Genomic DNA, 15,340 nt, shown 5'->3' with positions numbered 1-15,340 from the left:
CCCTGGAAAGCCTACGAGCACAGAGGCTGCTCTGACTCCCACTATCCCCTGGCTCACATTTCCCCGTCAGCCCACTGGGCAGCCAGCCGAACTCCCAGGAAGGATAAACATGAAAATGTTTTCTTAGTGGTTGTGGTGGTGCCCGCTTTTCTGGGTGATTTAAATCAAGGGTGGATAGTCTCCTTCTAGCTATGGTCTCATCCAGCAGCCCAAGTGGGTGCACGCGTGAACCACTACTGCAGGATACATGGCAGCAGCTCATGCTGGCCACGTGTGGGTTTGCGTCATCGCAGACTGCTGTCAGCACAGGGACAGGGCCAGCAAAGGGAGAAGGAAAAGGGGGGAAGGAGGAAGCGTTCGGTGGGTGACGGGGTGGTGAGGGAGAGGGTCTGAATTTAGATGAAGGATGAGCAGGGGAAAGAGAAGAGCCCATGGACCCATGTGGCCTCCTGTGCTTGCACGTGAGTTAATTCACATGCAAGCCCCCTGCGGTGTGTGAGCTCAGCCCATAACATGGCTGTACAGCTCTGCAGCCCCCTCATCCCAGCATTTCTCCTTCCTGGGAGCACTGCTTGTGGCCCCTGAGCAAACTAGGGAAATCCTGCATACAGGAGACCAGGCTCCATCAACAGCTCCAATGTTCCCTTGGGGCTTTACAGATCAGGGATCCTGTGAGACCTGCGTGGTGGGGGGCTCTTGTGGAGACCTGCCTGCTGGCTGGAGGAATGAAACCAGGACCAACATGCTGAACGCTATCCTGGGGAAAGAGTGAGCTACCTCCCACAGAAGAGTGCCTTGGGGATTTTTTTTTTTTTTTTTTCCCCCTGAAATGCACTAGTTAAAAGGCATCTGCAGGCAGAGCACCACATCCCACTGCAGTCAATAAATCAGCAATGGTAACTATGAAAGGCGATGTGAGTACTCCTCCAGCTGAGAAACAAAACCCGGGACTAGTGTCTTTTAATGTACGTGTATGGCGGGAGCAGAGGGTAACCATGTGGTTAATGAAGCTTAACGTGGATAAAGCCTGTGGAAATAACTCTTATTTTGGTGTTATTGCTAGTGTGTCTGTCCTCGCTTTCATAAAAAGAGTGTGGTGATATCTAAGAGTGGCATTTCAATGCCTGAAATGCTCCTCATATAAATAGAACAAGCAGATCAGCATGACCGAGTGATAAAATTACCTTCTAGTCTTCAGGAACTTCAGCATGCAACTGTGCTATAGGGACCTCAGTGTACCCCTCTTCACAGCACAAACAAATACATTTGAAAATGGATCTCGAGGAGACACACAAAGAGGGCGAGAATACGGAGGGGAAAATTACTCGAGCTGCAGCTGCAAAGTTGGCGAAAAAGGCTTTTCTTGAAGCCCTGAAGTCCAATGACTTTGAAACACTGGAAGAGCTCTTGAGCCAAAAGAAAATAGACGTGGACACAGTGTTTGAAGTGGAAGATGAAAACCTGATTCTGGCATCCTACAAACAAGGTAAATGTGGCAGCATTCACCAGCCAGGAAGTAGACAGGTTTGAGTGATTTTTCAAGAAACTGTGGTCTTTTATCTCTTCTGAAGCTGCAGCGTAAGCTGATTCATAGGCAGTAACGCCTCGGTAGGTATGTACGGCCGCAGTCACCGCAGTAGGGGAGCTTACCAGCTGTACCCACCGGGCTTGGTGGAGGGCAGGCCAGAGACCAGCCTGAGCCTCCGTGCTGCTGAGGCAGCCGCTGCAGCTTCAGGGGAGTCCAGAAAGAGGGGTCCTTTGCCATTTCCTCGCAGAGAACTCGGGTGCAAGGCCCAGAATAGACACATGCAGGCTAAGTGTGGTATATACCTTTCTTGCATGCACCCAGTCACATATGCAGACCATTTAGAAACATAAAATACTCAGTCTCTTCCATTTTGAGTTTACGGTGGTAGCACAGTGCGTTTTCCCTAGCTCAGGAGAGCTATGGAAATCCTGCAGACCTTGGATGTTGCTGGATGGTAGGAGGATTTTTTTTCAAGCTGACAGAAACTGAGGATGTGCTAGTTTGTCAAAACAGAAACATCATCTGGAAAAACACAACCAGAAAAGACATCTGTTTCAGAGTGCAGAAAACCCAAACTGGTTCTCAGCCAGACACTGGCTGCATTTCCAAAAACTTATAACTTAAAGCAGTAAAACAAGTTTGCTCTATGCTAAAATCAACATTCTTCATGACCTACTTGCTAACAGACTCTTCATGTGTATCTAGAAAAGAGTAATAATCAGACTTTGCCAGAAGTTAATAATACGTGGAGATAAACATCTCCAGTCTCAGCAGCACAGCAAATGCATTTTTTTTTCTGTGGTATAAAGAAGGCACAACATCCTACCTCTTCTCCTTTCCTGTGTTTACCTCTCATTTAATGTTTGGCTCCTGTTCTTTTGATTTCATTAGGGTGAGGATGATGCAGTCATGATGTCTTTCCCTTCGGGACAGTATCTGAACTAACCTACACAGTGATGAATGTATCTTAAAATACCTTTTCCTCTGTTCTGAGCAGGCTGAAATGCATTCTGGTTGTGGTTTGAGACTACAGGATTAATGCACAGATTTTTAATTGTAGATCATTTGACTGCAAGCATTAACCTGTCTCTGTGGGAGAAGTCTCTCCTTTCTCCAAAAAGTAGAGAGGTAAATGCACCCTATGGCCTAAATCACAGCAGCGTATTCACTTTCTGTGTCCAAAAGGCAGGAGGCACTCTCTCAACTCTTGTGCAAATTCTACTTTTATTCAGAATCCCAGATAACTGTGATATGAGAGGGGGATTTCCTTGAGAAACAGCCTGAGCTTTGCCACAGCCGTTAAGCAATGAAGAAGGAAAGAGATGCCATAGGTGACAGAGTGGCTTTTCTTCCTCTCTTCCAGAGGCTGAGAGCTCCCAAGGACACTGACCTTGCGTGTGCCATGTTTTTTTCACGTTTCCACCCAAAAAGCCAGGCAAGCTGAACGAGGCCTCCCATGGAGCCCATGTCTGCTTCCCGCTCAGTGCCTGGTCCCTGTCCCTCTGGGTGCAGAGACACGCGCCGGTTTGGGCAGAGGGCAGAGCACAGCTCACCTGCAGCAGCACAGGCAAAGGAAATAAACGGTGGTCTCAGGCGGGAAAACCGTGGCAATATAAAGTGATAACTTGGCTTTTAAGGATCACTTTCCTGCTGTTACATATCATTTATGGCTCACATCGGGCCATAAATGTGAGGCCCAGCTCCATGTGGGATAAGCCGGCAGTGCTCCACAGCTCGCCTGTAACAAGGGGGAATACTGCATGTGAATTCAGACAGGGAGGTGATTTAAGAAACTTGCTCTGCTATATGCATAGACTCTGGGATATAGCCCACCTACTTCTTTGTGCCTGGTTTGGGGACATATGATGGAAAGGTTGTCTTAATGGAGTTGGCAGCCTAGCCTGCATAGTCAGCGGGTTGAGAGAGGGTTGAGTGGCTGCAGAGGAGCCCGTCACCCCGCTTGGGCACTCAGGTGCCTCGGGGCTGCCTGCTGTTGCCATTTGCGGCGTGTGTTCCTTGGGGCCTGGGTTTGGTAGTCCCCCAGAATTTCGTCCTAGAGTGGGTGCCATGGTCTCTAGACAGTTTCTCACCCCTGACATCTCACACGCTGGTAGTAATAAATGCTTATATTGGTCAGGAACTTGTCACTGCAGCCATGCCAGAGCAGGAGCTGCAGTTGCTGTCATGACTGTCCATTTTATATCTGTAATCTTTCAGTGAAAATCTAGCATTTTTCAGAGGAATACAAGAACTGCATTACTGGCATCTATCTCAGAATATACTTGCAATTTAACTAGGAGGGAAGAAAAACTTTAATCCATGTTTCTTCCTGCCACCAGCACTTTGTTTCTATCTACCTCTTTCCTCCCTCTCCCTCTTCTTTCTGTCTAATACAACACACATGAATACTGTAAAAACTGTATCTATATGACATCAAGGTTGAAAGCTATATAAAAGTAGAGATTTTAAAATGGAGGTCTGAATTAATTTGACCTCATTATACATCTTTAGTATTTTTTTCTGTATCTTTTACATGGTAACAGTATTCAACCAGGCATTTGCCCAAGGACAAATAGATAAATCAAACCCAGAAAGTTTTGTATGCACTTTCTAGCTAAGGTGCAGCTGCTGTATCTAAAAAGAAAGAGAAAAGAAGAAGTTTTAGACTTTTCTTGCCCTTCTGCACATTATTATTGTGTTTTGCTTTTTTTAAACAAATGATTATAGTAATCACTTCTTAGACTGTGTAGTCATTAAGCATGTAGTCCTATTTTGGGAACAAATATTTAAGTGTTATTTGGTCTTACACCTGTTGGTAATTAAAAAAACCCTGCACCATAATTGTGACATTTTCAGAGAAAAATCCAAACATTCTGGAGCCAAATTTCCTGCTAAAGTGTCATTGCCTCTATTTGGCTCTTCAACCTAATTTACATCAGCATCCAAACTCCTTGCTCCATGCTCCTCAGGGGCAGTGGTTGGCAGGCGACCTGCGATACAGCTGCAGCCACATTGCCAGGGGTCATCTATGTGCAATGCATCACTGTAGGTCTGAATCCAGCTCCTGACATGCAAGATCCTGCCATCTCCCACGCAGAAATAGGAGGCTGAGCTATCTGTTGAGTCACTGGCCTCAGTAAATGCTGCCTTCATACTCCAATGCCACCTTTGTTCAGCTATTGGCAGGCTGAAGATCCCATTTCCACCATATTTTTTAGCTGGTGGCATTTCAAATGCTCTAAGCATTTTTTTTTTTTTTTTTTCATTTAGCCTACACAGGTCACAAGAAAAACAAAAGCTGCCTTCAGAGTACATCTACATGGGAATTACCTCGCCAAAAGGCAGGCTATTCAGCACATGTAGTAAAAGTGTGTAATGCAAATGAAATTATACTTGAGAGAACTTTGTGTGCACTAAGCTGTAGCTGCTGAAATTGCAGTAAATGAAAGCAAAACTCCAACCCTTCCTTCACCCTCAACTCTTCTCAGTAGGTGGATAGTCCAAATGAAAGTCTTTGCCAAGGATGGTAACACATTTTCACTTTGTACAGGGTACTGGCTGCCTAGCTACAAATTAAAAATATCCTGGGCAACTGGACTTCATCTAGCTGTCATGTATGGACATCTGGAGAGTCTTTCGGTCCTCCTCAATCACAAAGCTACAATCAACTGCCGGCCCAACGGTAAAGCTGCAATCCACGTAGCGTGTGAAATGGCAAATGTTGAGTGTCTCAAGATCCTCTGCAACCACGGAGCTAAGCTGAACTGCTTTTCAATGAGTGGACAAGCGCCTTTGCACTTCTGTACGACACGAACCTCCATGCCTTGTGCCCAGCAGCTGGTTTGGAGAGGTAAGGTAAAGCTCTGGAGCATCTCTGGTGGTATGCCCAGAGGTGGTGGTGGTTTCTCTTAGGAGGCAGTTTGTCAAAGTACATTGTATTTATCACTTCCATCCACAGTTGACCCATGACTTCATCTCGGTCTCCTTTTCCCCATCTCTTTGATCAGAGGAAGTTTCTCCCTTTCTGATTCCTCACCCCATCTGTCCTTCCCTCTCCCTGGCCACCGGCCCTTACTCCAGGATCATTTCCCATTTCAGCGCCTCCAGCCCACTGCCCGGCCAGTCCCTCAGCAGAACAGCTCCGCTGAATCAGGGCATTTCTATTTCTCTACTATTTTTCCGTCTCCTTCATCTAGGTTTACTGTTGAGATGTTTTCACATGAAAGTGTACCCCTCTCCTTTCTTGTTCAAATTTCCTTGATCTCAGTAAAATTCTTTCAACCACTTGTTTTTTTGAGACCTGGCCTAGAAAAAATGGATGTAGTTTTTCATACCATCTCTTCATCAGCAGCCAAACTCCTGCATCTATTCAGGGACCGGGGAAATAAAAAAGGCTAAGATTTTTGTTTTCCCAAAGTAAGATACGTTACGCTGCTGGTCGTCTGTAACAAATGAAGTTATGAATAGATGTAATTCCTGGATAAATAAATTGGTGTCACACGCTATTTCCTTAACAGAAGGATGCTGACTCAGGGGACAGTGAAAGACAGACATAAAAGGTACAGCAAAGTAAGGTAGTTCAAGGCCTCAGTTATAAACAGACAGATTCCCCTCTTTATCACACTGTGCCATGGCAAATACAATCGCTTTTTTTTTTTGTTTTGTTTTTTTGTTGTTTTGTTTTAACGTGTGTTGTTATTGAAGGCTTCTCCTGAGATGCAGAACCCAAGTATGCTTTGTGGGCAAGGCAATCTGCAGTCCCAAGTGAATAACCACATCGTTTTTCTTCTGCTGGAAAGATACATATTATTTTGTTTGGTAGAAAGGAAAATAAATGCTGCCAGTTGTATCCTGCCCAAAGCAAACAGTCCTGACAGCAGGAGTTGAATTTGCTGCCATGGAAAAGCTTAAAAGTCAAATGTACTCTTCTAAAATGTAGCATAGGATGAACGCAAATGGAAGGACGCATTCTGTAGGCTTTCTCCACCCACCCATCGGCAACAGAATACTAATACTTTACAAGCCACCCTGCATCCCAAAGCACTGGGTGGACTTGAATCTCCGTATGAGCTAGATGTGGAGACTCCAGGCAAAACAGGCCAGGTCTGGAGCAAAACGCGGCAGGCGTGCACGTTCATACAGCAGCACCACCCAAGAGCTGAAGCCAGGGTTTCGGTCAATGTCCCCGCACCAAAGTGTCCAGGATGCATCTCCCACCCTGCCGCCTCCACTGAGCGGTGTCACACCCCAGGTACTGCTTTGCTCTGGGGAACGGGGTCTCGCCAGCCTTCCCCTCTTCCTTAACACGCAGCGTTCGGTACTAATTCCCGCGGTCATTTGCATCTCTTCGGAGCGAATCGCCGGTAGCTGGAAAGCGGGAAGGCAGCCGGCAAGGAGCTGGGGAGCCCCGCCGGTGGCGGGCCGGGGCCGGGGCCGGGGCCGGTGGCGGGGCCGGTGGCGGGGCCGGGGCCGGGGCCGGGGCCGGGTGGGGGGTCGGGCCCCCCCGCCGCCCCCGCCGCGGCCCGGCTTGTCTGCTCCAGCAGATGGTGCTGTTGCTTCAGCTGCGGCAGCCCCTCGGCGCAGACGGAGCAGTCGCACCAGTGCCCTCAGCAGCCTGGCAACAGGATCCGGACCCCCAGCCGGGGACTTCGGCGCTGGGGTTTTTATATCCTCTCTGGATCGATCATAAAATGGCCCTTCTTCCAGGGTCGCAGTTAATGAGGAGCTGCAGATCCGAGCAGAACTGTTCTCCGGAGTAGGAGTAAAGCTCTCCTTTTTCCTTCGGTTCTTCATTTCTAGGAAAAAGCATTTTACACAGGGATTTGGACCTGCGTGCTGCTCCAAAAGGGAGAGCTCAGATAAGGTCTTCTGCCAGCTTGGGGCCAAGCTATCACATCTGAGGCTGGATCCAAGAACCTGAAGTTTCTAAGGGTTTCCTGGAGGCTCGAGAAGTGCAGAATCCACGTCCCTAGCTATTTGCATTTCCATGTGTGTCTTTTGCGCCAGTTTCCAGCCTCACCTTCTCCTTGGGTAGCAGGGCTCAAGCAGAGAGATGTCCGAATCCGGTTTTTCGTTGCCTTCATTTTGACCCCTCATCTTTCTTTGGCAGGAGCAAATGTGAACATAAAAACAAACAACCAAGATGAGGAGACTCCTCTGCACCTCGTTGCGCGTTTAGGTATCCCAGAGCTCGTGGCCTTTTACGTGGAACAAGGAGCGCACGTGGATGCTCTCAATGCCTACATGGAGACTCCCCTGGCCTGTGCAGCCTATTGGGCCCTGCACTATAAGGATCAGATATACAGCCCGGATCACCACCTCATCTGTCGGATGCTCTTAGACTATAAAGCTGAAGTGAACACTCGCGATGAGGATTTCAAATCCCCGCTCCACAAAGCTGCCTGGAACTGTGATCACGTCCTGCTGCACATGCTGCTGGAGGCAGGAGCAGAAGCGAACGTCATGGATGTCAACGGCTGTGCACCCCTACAGTACATCATAAAAGTGACATCTGTGCGGCCGGCTGCCCAGCCTGACATCTGCTACCAGCTGCTACTGAATCACGGAGCAGCTAGGATATATCCTCTGCAATTCCACAAGGTTAAGGATGGCTTTGTACATATATCCCTATATGGAGAGAGGTGATGTCTTGAACAGGAATGGGGTGAGAGATCGAAACTTCAGGGTTTAGTGGTATCTGGATTTGTTGGAGTCCTGTAAACTGTGGGCCCAGAATGCCCAAAACCTTGTGAGGTGACCTATTGTTAAGAGTGATATCATTTGACTGAAGTGAAATTACAGTTGCTAATGCCAGAAATCAGACCCAGATCCCATTTTTGTTCTTAACAAACCTGAAACCCTGAACTCTAAATGCTGGCTCAAGCCTAACTTTTCAGAGCTGATTCACTTTCTCATTTCAGAAAACCTACGTGCTTTTGTCAAACCTGGCTTAACTGGGTTATACGAAATGCTTATTTCATGGCCCCTACCAAAGATTGGAGGTCAGACCAGTTGATTCAGTTTGTCACTTCTGGCCTTTAAAAATCTATTCAAAATTAAATGGATCTCAATAAAGCTTTGTCTCATTCCCAGGAAATGTGAGAAATTAAGGGAAAATGCCAGGCCTGGGCTCATAGTTGATGAAAAAAAAAAAAAAAGAAAAATAATTGCAGGATCCCTCCCAAAGAATTTCTAAATGTCTGCAAAGCCCAAGGCACTGACAGAAGTAGCTGACAGTCTTATTATATCAGACAACTAAGTAAGCTTGCTGTAGTCAGGACTTATTCTCTCTCATCCAGTGCCCTGAGCAACATTTTGCAGCTCCTCCACTGTATATGTAAAGTTTTAACAATCCAAGCAACCAGAAGCCTTTGAATAAAATGCCAATCTTTTGGTTGTGCCCTCTTGAGCCCAGGATGAGCTGGCCCTGTCCGTAACAGAACAACACTTAGTTTCCTAGAGCGGGTCTAGCGGGTCTCCTCTTCCTGCCTCCGCCTTTCTCCTGTTGCATGGAGAGGGCCTCCCTTCCAAACTGTCATTTGGCATCTGTAAAATACGTAAGATGATATTTATCCCAGAAGGATGCTCTGCAGTTTTGTTTGTGAAAACCTGGAGACTGTGTGGGACAAAATTATGCATCGTATGGTGTGAATGCAAAATGTTATTCCCTGAGTGCAAGTGACAATAGGCTTTGGGTTTTTTCCTACTGAGCTAAAGTTACTGGGCAGAGCAGTTGTGTCTTGGGCCTCATGTGGCTTGGAAGCCCTACTTCTGAGCTGTGTTATCTCCCAGTCTTCTTTTAAATTTTCCTGTAATTATGCATTTTTGATTCACGTGATGGGATTTTTTCTGTTCCTGTGCTGCGTCACTTGGAGCAAGGACTTTGTGCATGCCTTTGTCTGGTGTTGAGTCACTCAACCCAGCTATAGGCAAGTTATCTCCAGATTTGGGTGATAAAGCCTACCGAGTCAGCAAGTTACACTGCTCTGGAGATCTAAACCAGTACTTCTGTATGGTGTTAAACTGGGCTGTGCACAGCTCCACTGGGGGCTAGCCTGGGGTTTCTTGCTGTACTTGCACTGAATAGCGTAGACAGGGCTTGTGTCCTTTGCATCTCCGACCTTATCCTCTCGTAATTCTTTGGCTATGTCCGTCTCAGTATGCCGTTGCACAGTGCCAAGCGTCCAGGCTAGCCCCAGCTTCTTGGTGGTACTCATGGTCTCTGTGCATCTTGCCTGCAGGTGCTACAAGCCTGTCATTCCCACCCAAGAGCTGTGGAGGTTGTTGTCAACACCTACAAACACATCAAGTCAACATCTAAGTGGAAAGCAGCCATACCTGATGACGTCTTTGAGGTAAGCTCTTAATCAGTTGTAACCAAGTAAAATCCAAGCTCATTATTTGCATTCTCCATATCCGACCCCAGAAAAGTGAGAATGCTTTTGAAAGAGAAGAACATCTCAGAGGATTTAGGACTTCCCCATTTAATACCACTCACTTGACAAAAGCATATCACTCACTGACAGAAGACACATTTTTTGAGAAGTTTTCATTGCAACATTATCCTTTGGAGCACCCCCTGTCAGGGGTGCTGTAGGAGCTCAGCTCTCCCTGCATTTAGCAAGTGCAAAGGTTCTGGCTGTGACTGGTGTTTCTTCAGATCTGTCAATGCATATATTTATATATTTTTTTAAGTCAGCTAATATTATAAAAGTACCATTTGACATGAGTATGACTATGTATCTAGTTTCTGTCGCATGGGTTGGGTTTCTGTGAGGAGGACTGGTTAGATGCAAATACAAGGGAGAATTTAAATGAAAAATAAGAGATCAAAGAGGAGAAGATATTGTCAAAAGGCAAAGCTGTGTGACAAACTATATGCTTTGACATAATTATCCCTTTAATTCAGAAATCCTCATAGTCCCCATATTCCAGTTTAAATCTAGTCTTTTATTAAGACCGGGCTTTTTCAAAATTTTCAAATCAGTGCTGAAGTTAAGTGCACCAATATCTTCTATACATCATCAGTGGTGTTTAGGGAACTCCATCCATATTATAATGCAGAGTTATATAGCCATGGGAACTGTGAGACTTTTGGGGGGTCAGATTTGTTCAGAAAAATTTAAAAGAAATCATTCTGGGTAAACACAAAATTAGAATGTAAAGGTCTTTTTTCACCTTAATAACAATAATTAATAATAATAATTTTTCTTCAAACAAAAATCTTGATCTGAAATATTGGAACATTCTTATTTGGAAAAGTCCACAGTTGCTCTATTTCTTTGTTGAGATTTTCATTTTTGTTGTCAAAGCTATTTGCTGAATTTGACATGAAATTGAAGCAAATCTTTTGTTGACACAAATCCGTACTTTTCCATACATATTGTGTACCCGAAAATATGCGTAACCAGATCTGTCAAGTAGCAAGATTATAAAATAAGGCCAAGTCACACACAGTTGCACATATTTGCCATTTGCTTCTTTTATTTCAACATCATTTGTGAGCATCTGCACTTTTCTTCTTGTGGGGATGCAATTTTATTTATTCTAAAAGGCCCCTGGGGCGATGAGTGAGCCCAAAGGTGCTTTGCCGTTTGCAGCCCCAGCAAACTCACTGGTAACGCTGGCATTATGCTGCCTCACTGCCCTGTGGTGAGGTTTAGAGGATTAACTCGTCTGCGTGCGCTGCCCCTGAGCTGGCTGCAGCGTCTGTTCAGATCGGGACTAACACCACAGAGGAAGCCCCACCTCAAACTCTTGGATAAAAGACATACCAAACCTAAAGATTTCATCATGGCCTTTAACTTAACACTAAATATTTGAGGCAAGCGTAAGGATTTTGTGCAGGCTTTTGGCTAAACCAAGTCCCCGGTGCTTGATGAGCCTCCAAGGGACAGGGGGGCTGGCTGTGTTTTTTACCCTGTTCTGCCAGGGGCTGCGTGTGGGTAGGGGAAAGGGAGGGCAGGAAAAAGCCGTCTTTTCCTAAAACCCACTTGTGTTTTTTTTACAGCGGCACCAGGATTTCTATGACTCTTTGTTCACTGTGTGCAGCAATTCACCACGGTCACTCATGCATTTATGCAGATGTGCTATTCGGGCGATATTGTCAGAAAGGTGTCACCGAGGAGTCCCCTTGCTCTCCATCCCCCTGTCCATGAAGAAGTACTTGCTGCTGGAACCAGAAGGAATCCTCTACTGAGCCACACCGGAGTGGGTACCGGCTTCTCCCTCCCTGGATCCACACACCTCGGCGCGGTGCTGGAGATCCAGGCACAACCCTGACACAGCCCTTCGCTTTCGTACAGTGGCAGGCCAGCCTGAAGCTGGGCTGGGGTTTACTGGCTCTCCTCCGAGCCGCTGTCTCTCCCCGCACTGAAGAATCACAGCCGCAGGCTGCGGGTTGTGCTGGGGGAGGCAGGGCTGGAAAGGCCCCCCGCTCCGAACAAACACAGGAGCTTGTACTTCCATGCTTTGTTCAGCCTAGCTTAAAGGATGCTGCTGCTTCCTTTGGTATTTATTCCACTGCCTGCTAGATAGCATTAGATTCAATCTGAACAACCTTTGATACTGTTTCACTGTAATTTTCTTCAGCTGTCACTTTGGGAGTAAAAGAAAGGATACTGTTGAAAAACAGGACATTTATTAGAAGAGTCACAGAAATGCTTTCCCGGAGAGACATGGGCAAACTGCTTTGAATTGTGACCACAGACAGGATTTCAGTAGTTTCCATATTTTCCTGTGTATTGACTCTCAGTTCAATGTTAGTTTGCTGTTCACTACACCTGTCCGCATCTTATAAAGCTTTGTCATAATATCCCTTGTAATTGTAAGAATTTTTTCCATTATCAATCATAGTATGCGAACAGGATTGAAATCTGCAGCACTTAAATTTCCGTGTGTTGATATTTGTGCCTGGGTAGCTTTTATCAGATGCTGTCTCTGTTTCTACTCTCACTGCAACCGATGATAAATTCATATCCTGGTGTGAAGAAATGCAGGTAGAATGGACTTGCCCCTGCAACCTGCACAGCTGTACTTATACCCATCCATATATCCCTCAGGATGGTGTTGGATGGGATCTGGGAAGAATATGAACCCTTCTCTTCATTGACTATAAAGGGAACCTAGCCTGCTAACATGGACTATACACCTCATTTTTTGGCAGCGAAGCGCAGATGAGAGGAATCCCCCCTTAACTGAAAGGTGTTTCCAAGATGAAGATGTGTTGGCTGTGCTGATACAGACCTGCCAGTCCCCCTGATTTGCAGGCCCTGTGCTTTTGGACCTGCCAGCGCTGGTTTGCCGGCTCAGCAGGAAACCTTTACCCCTGACTGAGCTACTGTCTCCGGTCCAGGAGGATGAAATTCAGGGCAGAGGCAGTTCACACACCAAGTGTCCTGCAGCAAGGGCAAGTGTGTGATCTGACCTGCAGATAAAACCCATTTTTCTTCCCTTTTTTAGTTTGATGCAATCCATCTGTGCTGTTCCACTTCTAGACCCTGACAATTGTGGGCTCTGTTAAAAGGGCAGTGAGCCGTGTGCACCATCGGGAGCCAGTAACTCCTGACTTCTCATTGCACCTCTGACTGTGAGGTTGTTGGTCCTCACCATTATTATTATCTCATTGCAAGAGAGCCCACAGCATGGCAGGCTCTTCCCAGCCAGACAGGAGCGGCCAAGCTGTTCAGTGTCTCTGTGTCTTCCTAAGTGGCAATAACAGCAGTTGAAGAAATGTGCAGATTATTTAGTGTTATAAATCACTTCTCTTTCTTTCCATCTCAGTTTTCATGAATCAAGGCTTGTACACTGTGTTAGGAGAGAATCCAATTCATGGGTCTGTTTATGTTTAGCTAGACAGCAACATAGATTGCTGTTTAACAGTTTCCAGTTCCAATGGAGAATTTCAAAGACAACACAGACCATGAGAAAATGCTTTCTCATGTGAATAAAGTTGTAATATAGGTCCCTGTACTTTACTAAACTGATGAAAGATTTCTATAGCGTTGCAGAGATATCTCTGTCAGAGACATTACAGTAGTCTCCAGGGGAGAATGGATCAGGATCTGGGGCAGGTTGTCTGTAGAAAAATCCACTTGAGGCGGTTCCAGGTCGATGGGATCCAGGCAATTCTGCACTGAGGAAAACCAGTGAATTTGGAAGGATGAAAAAAGCTTAGGTTATCTAAACCCACTGCTTTTCTAGGTGCTGTACCTACATAAGTCAGGCATGAGGAAGAGGATTTGCAAAATGATCAAGGCAAGAAAATGTTTGTTGCTTCTTGAACAGTCTGAAAATGGGGCAAGCTGGGTAGTCCAGAAGAGACAGATGGACGTAGCTGATTTTATTGGGAACACATCCCCATGCTGGCTGCTTCTGGAAGTGAAATTCTGCATCTGGAAGAGGGAGGTTTAAGGCAGAACAATAGCAGCATTTTCTGACTTGTCGTAGTCAGGACTCTCTTGCTGAGAGAGAAGAAAAAAGGCTGTCACCAGTATTCCTAAATTCCCTCCAATCCTCCCCCTCCACAGTGAGCACACTTAATTTTTATTCTGTGGGCACCCAGCCTCACTTCCAAGCTTTGTACTGAGCAGGTGCCAGATTATAGCCATTGTGGTATCTGACAGGGAGCACAGTGGGATCAGGCTGATTATAGTCATAGGAATTTGCAAGCTGTTAAAAACACTGGAGAACATCCCTATCACAGAAAAAAGACCTGATTGATGCACTTTTATTGCTTCTCTTGTTGGAGTTAGAGAGACCAACAGTAAGCAAACCTTATTATTTGCTACCTTTTTGCATTTTTCTCTTTCTTTCTCTTATTGTACTCTATTCCCACGCACTGGATGGAATTGTTCATGTGAGGCATGGGGGTACCTGATAATAAGCTCATAATTTATTAAATGTATGGGATGCACAGTCTTATTATCCTTAGTGTGGATGCCTTGAAATTTCATACCTTCATATAACTCCCGATCATGCTTTTATATTTTCAAAGCTGCAACAGATTGGATGGCTGCAGGTGGAAATAATGAGAGACCAAGTTGTCACCCCTACATTGCAAGTTTGAACCTAGTCATGACCTAAAATGGCAGAAAATTGTTTTCAGGATTCTTTGGTGTCTTCTGTGACATTGGCTTCTTAGTAGAGATGTAGCTATATTTGAGACATTCCCACTGCATTTCACAGCCTATTAGAATAGTTAAAGCATAGATGGGCACAAAGAATGGACTATCCTTTCCCTTTGGCAGCCTTTTTCCACAGCTCCCTTAATGACTTCTCAATGGGTAGCAATGGGATTATATGTTTTGTCCTTGCACTTTTTAAGAGGTGTATACAAAGAGATGTTCTTAAGCCACATGCATTGTTGACAAAAGAAGTTATCCCATCTATGACCAGGGACACTCTGCATGGATCTGTGGGCCAGTGCAGAGCCATAATTCAGCTGTTCATGGAAATATGGACATTCTCTCTGTAAAGTGGTCTTGCAATAATTTTAAACTTAGCCCCCGATGTCTGATTGGATCCAGTTTGACTCAAAACTCCAATAATTTATCCAAGGAGAGTACGTAGGTGAAACTGAAGTCTAATAGTGTTCAGGACTGTATTTTCCCGCAAAACCTTTAAACTTTTATTCATATTTGGTCAGCCTTTAGATACTAGGACAATGAAACCAAAAGAGCATGGCTAGCTCACCTCTCCAACACTGCTGCTTGTCCTGCCAGCCTAATGCCAAAAAGAGGAGCCAGAGACTGCAGAGCAGCAACTCAGGACACTGGAAGAGGAAGATGTAAACATTGACCAGTTCCTGCTCAG

The 15,340-nt window shown here is 45.7% G+C and overlaps 1 protein-coding gene across 1 annotated transcript; it reads left to right on the top strand.

Annotated features, from left to right (window-relative positions):
- The first annotated feature begins 1,272 nt into the window (after positions 1-1,272).
- ASB4 (ankyrin repeat and SOCS box containing 4) lies at positions 1,273-11,726 on the top strand. Its single transcript, XM_049798844.1, has 5 exons — positions 1,273-1,486; positions 5,079-5,378; positions 7,638-8,128; positions 9,769-9,882; positions 11,538-11,726. Exons 1-5 carry the CDS (start codon positions 1,273-1,275, stop codon positions 11,724-11,726), a joined length of 1,308 nt encoding a protein of 435 aa, XP_049654801.1.
- The last annotated feature ends 3,614 nt before the right edge of the window (positions 11,727-15,340 follow it).

This window comes from Accipiter gentilis, chromosome 4 (assembly GCF_929443795.1).
Source record: "Accipiter gentilis chromosome 4, bAccGen1.1, whole genome shotgun sequence".
Classification (NCBI taxonomy): Eukaryota; Metazoa; Chordata; class Aves; order Accipitriformes; family Accipitridae; genus Astur; species Astur gentilis.
The sequence above is the reverse complement of the archived record's forward strand: the minus strand, read 5'-3'. Positions and strand labels throughout refer to the sequence as shown.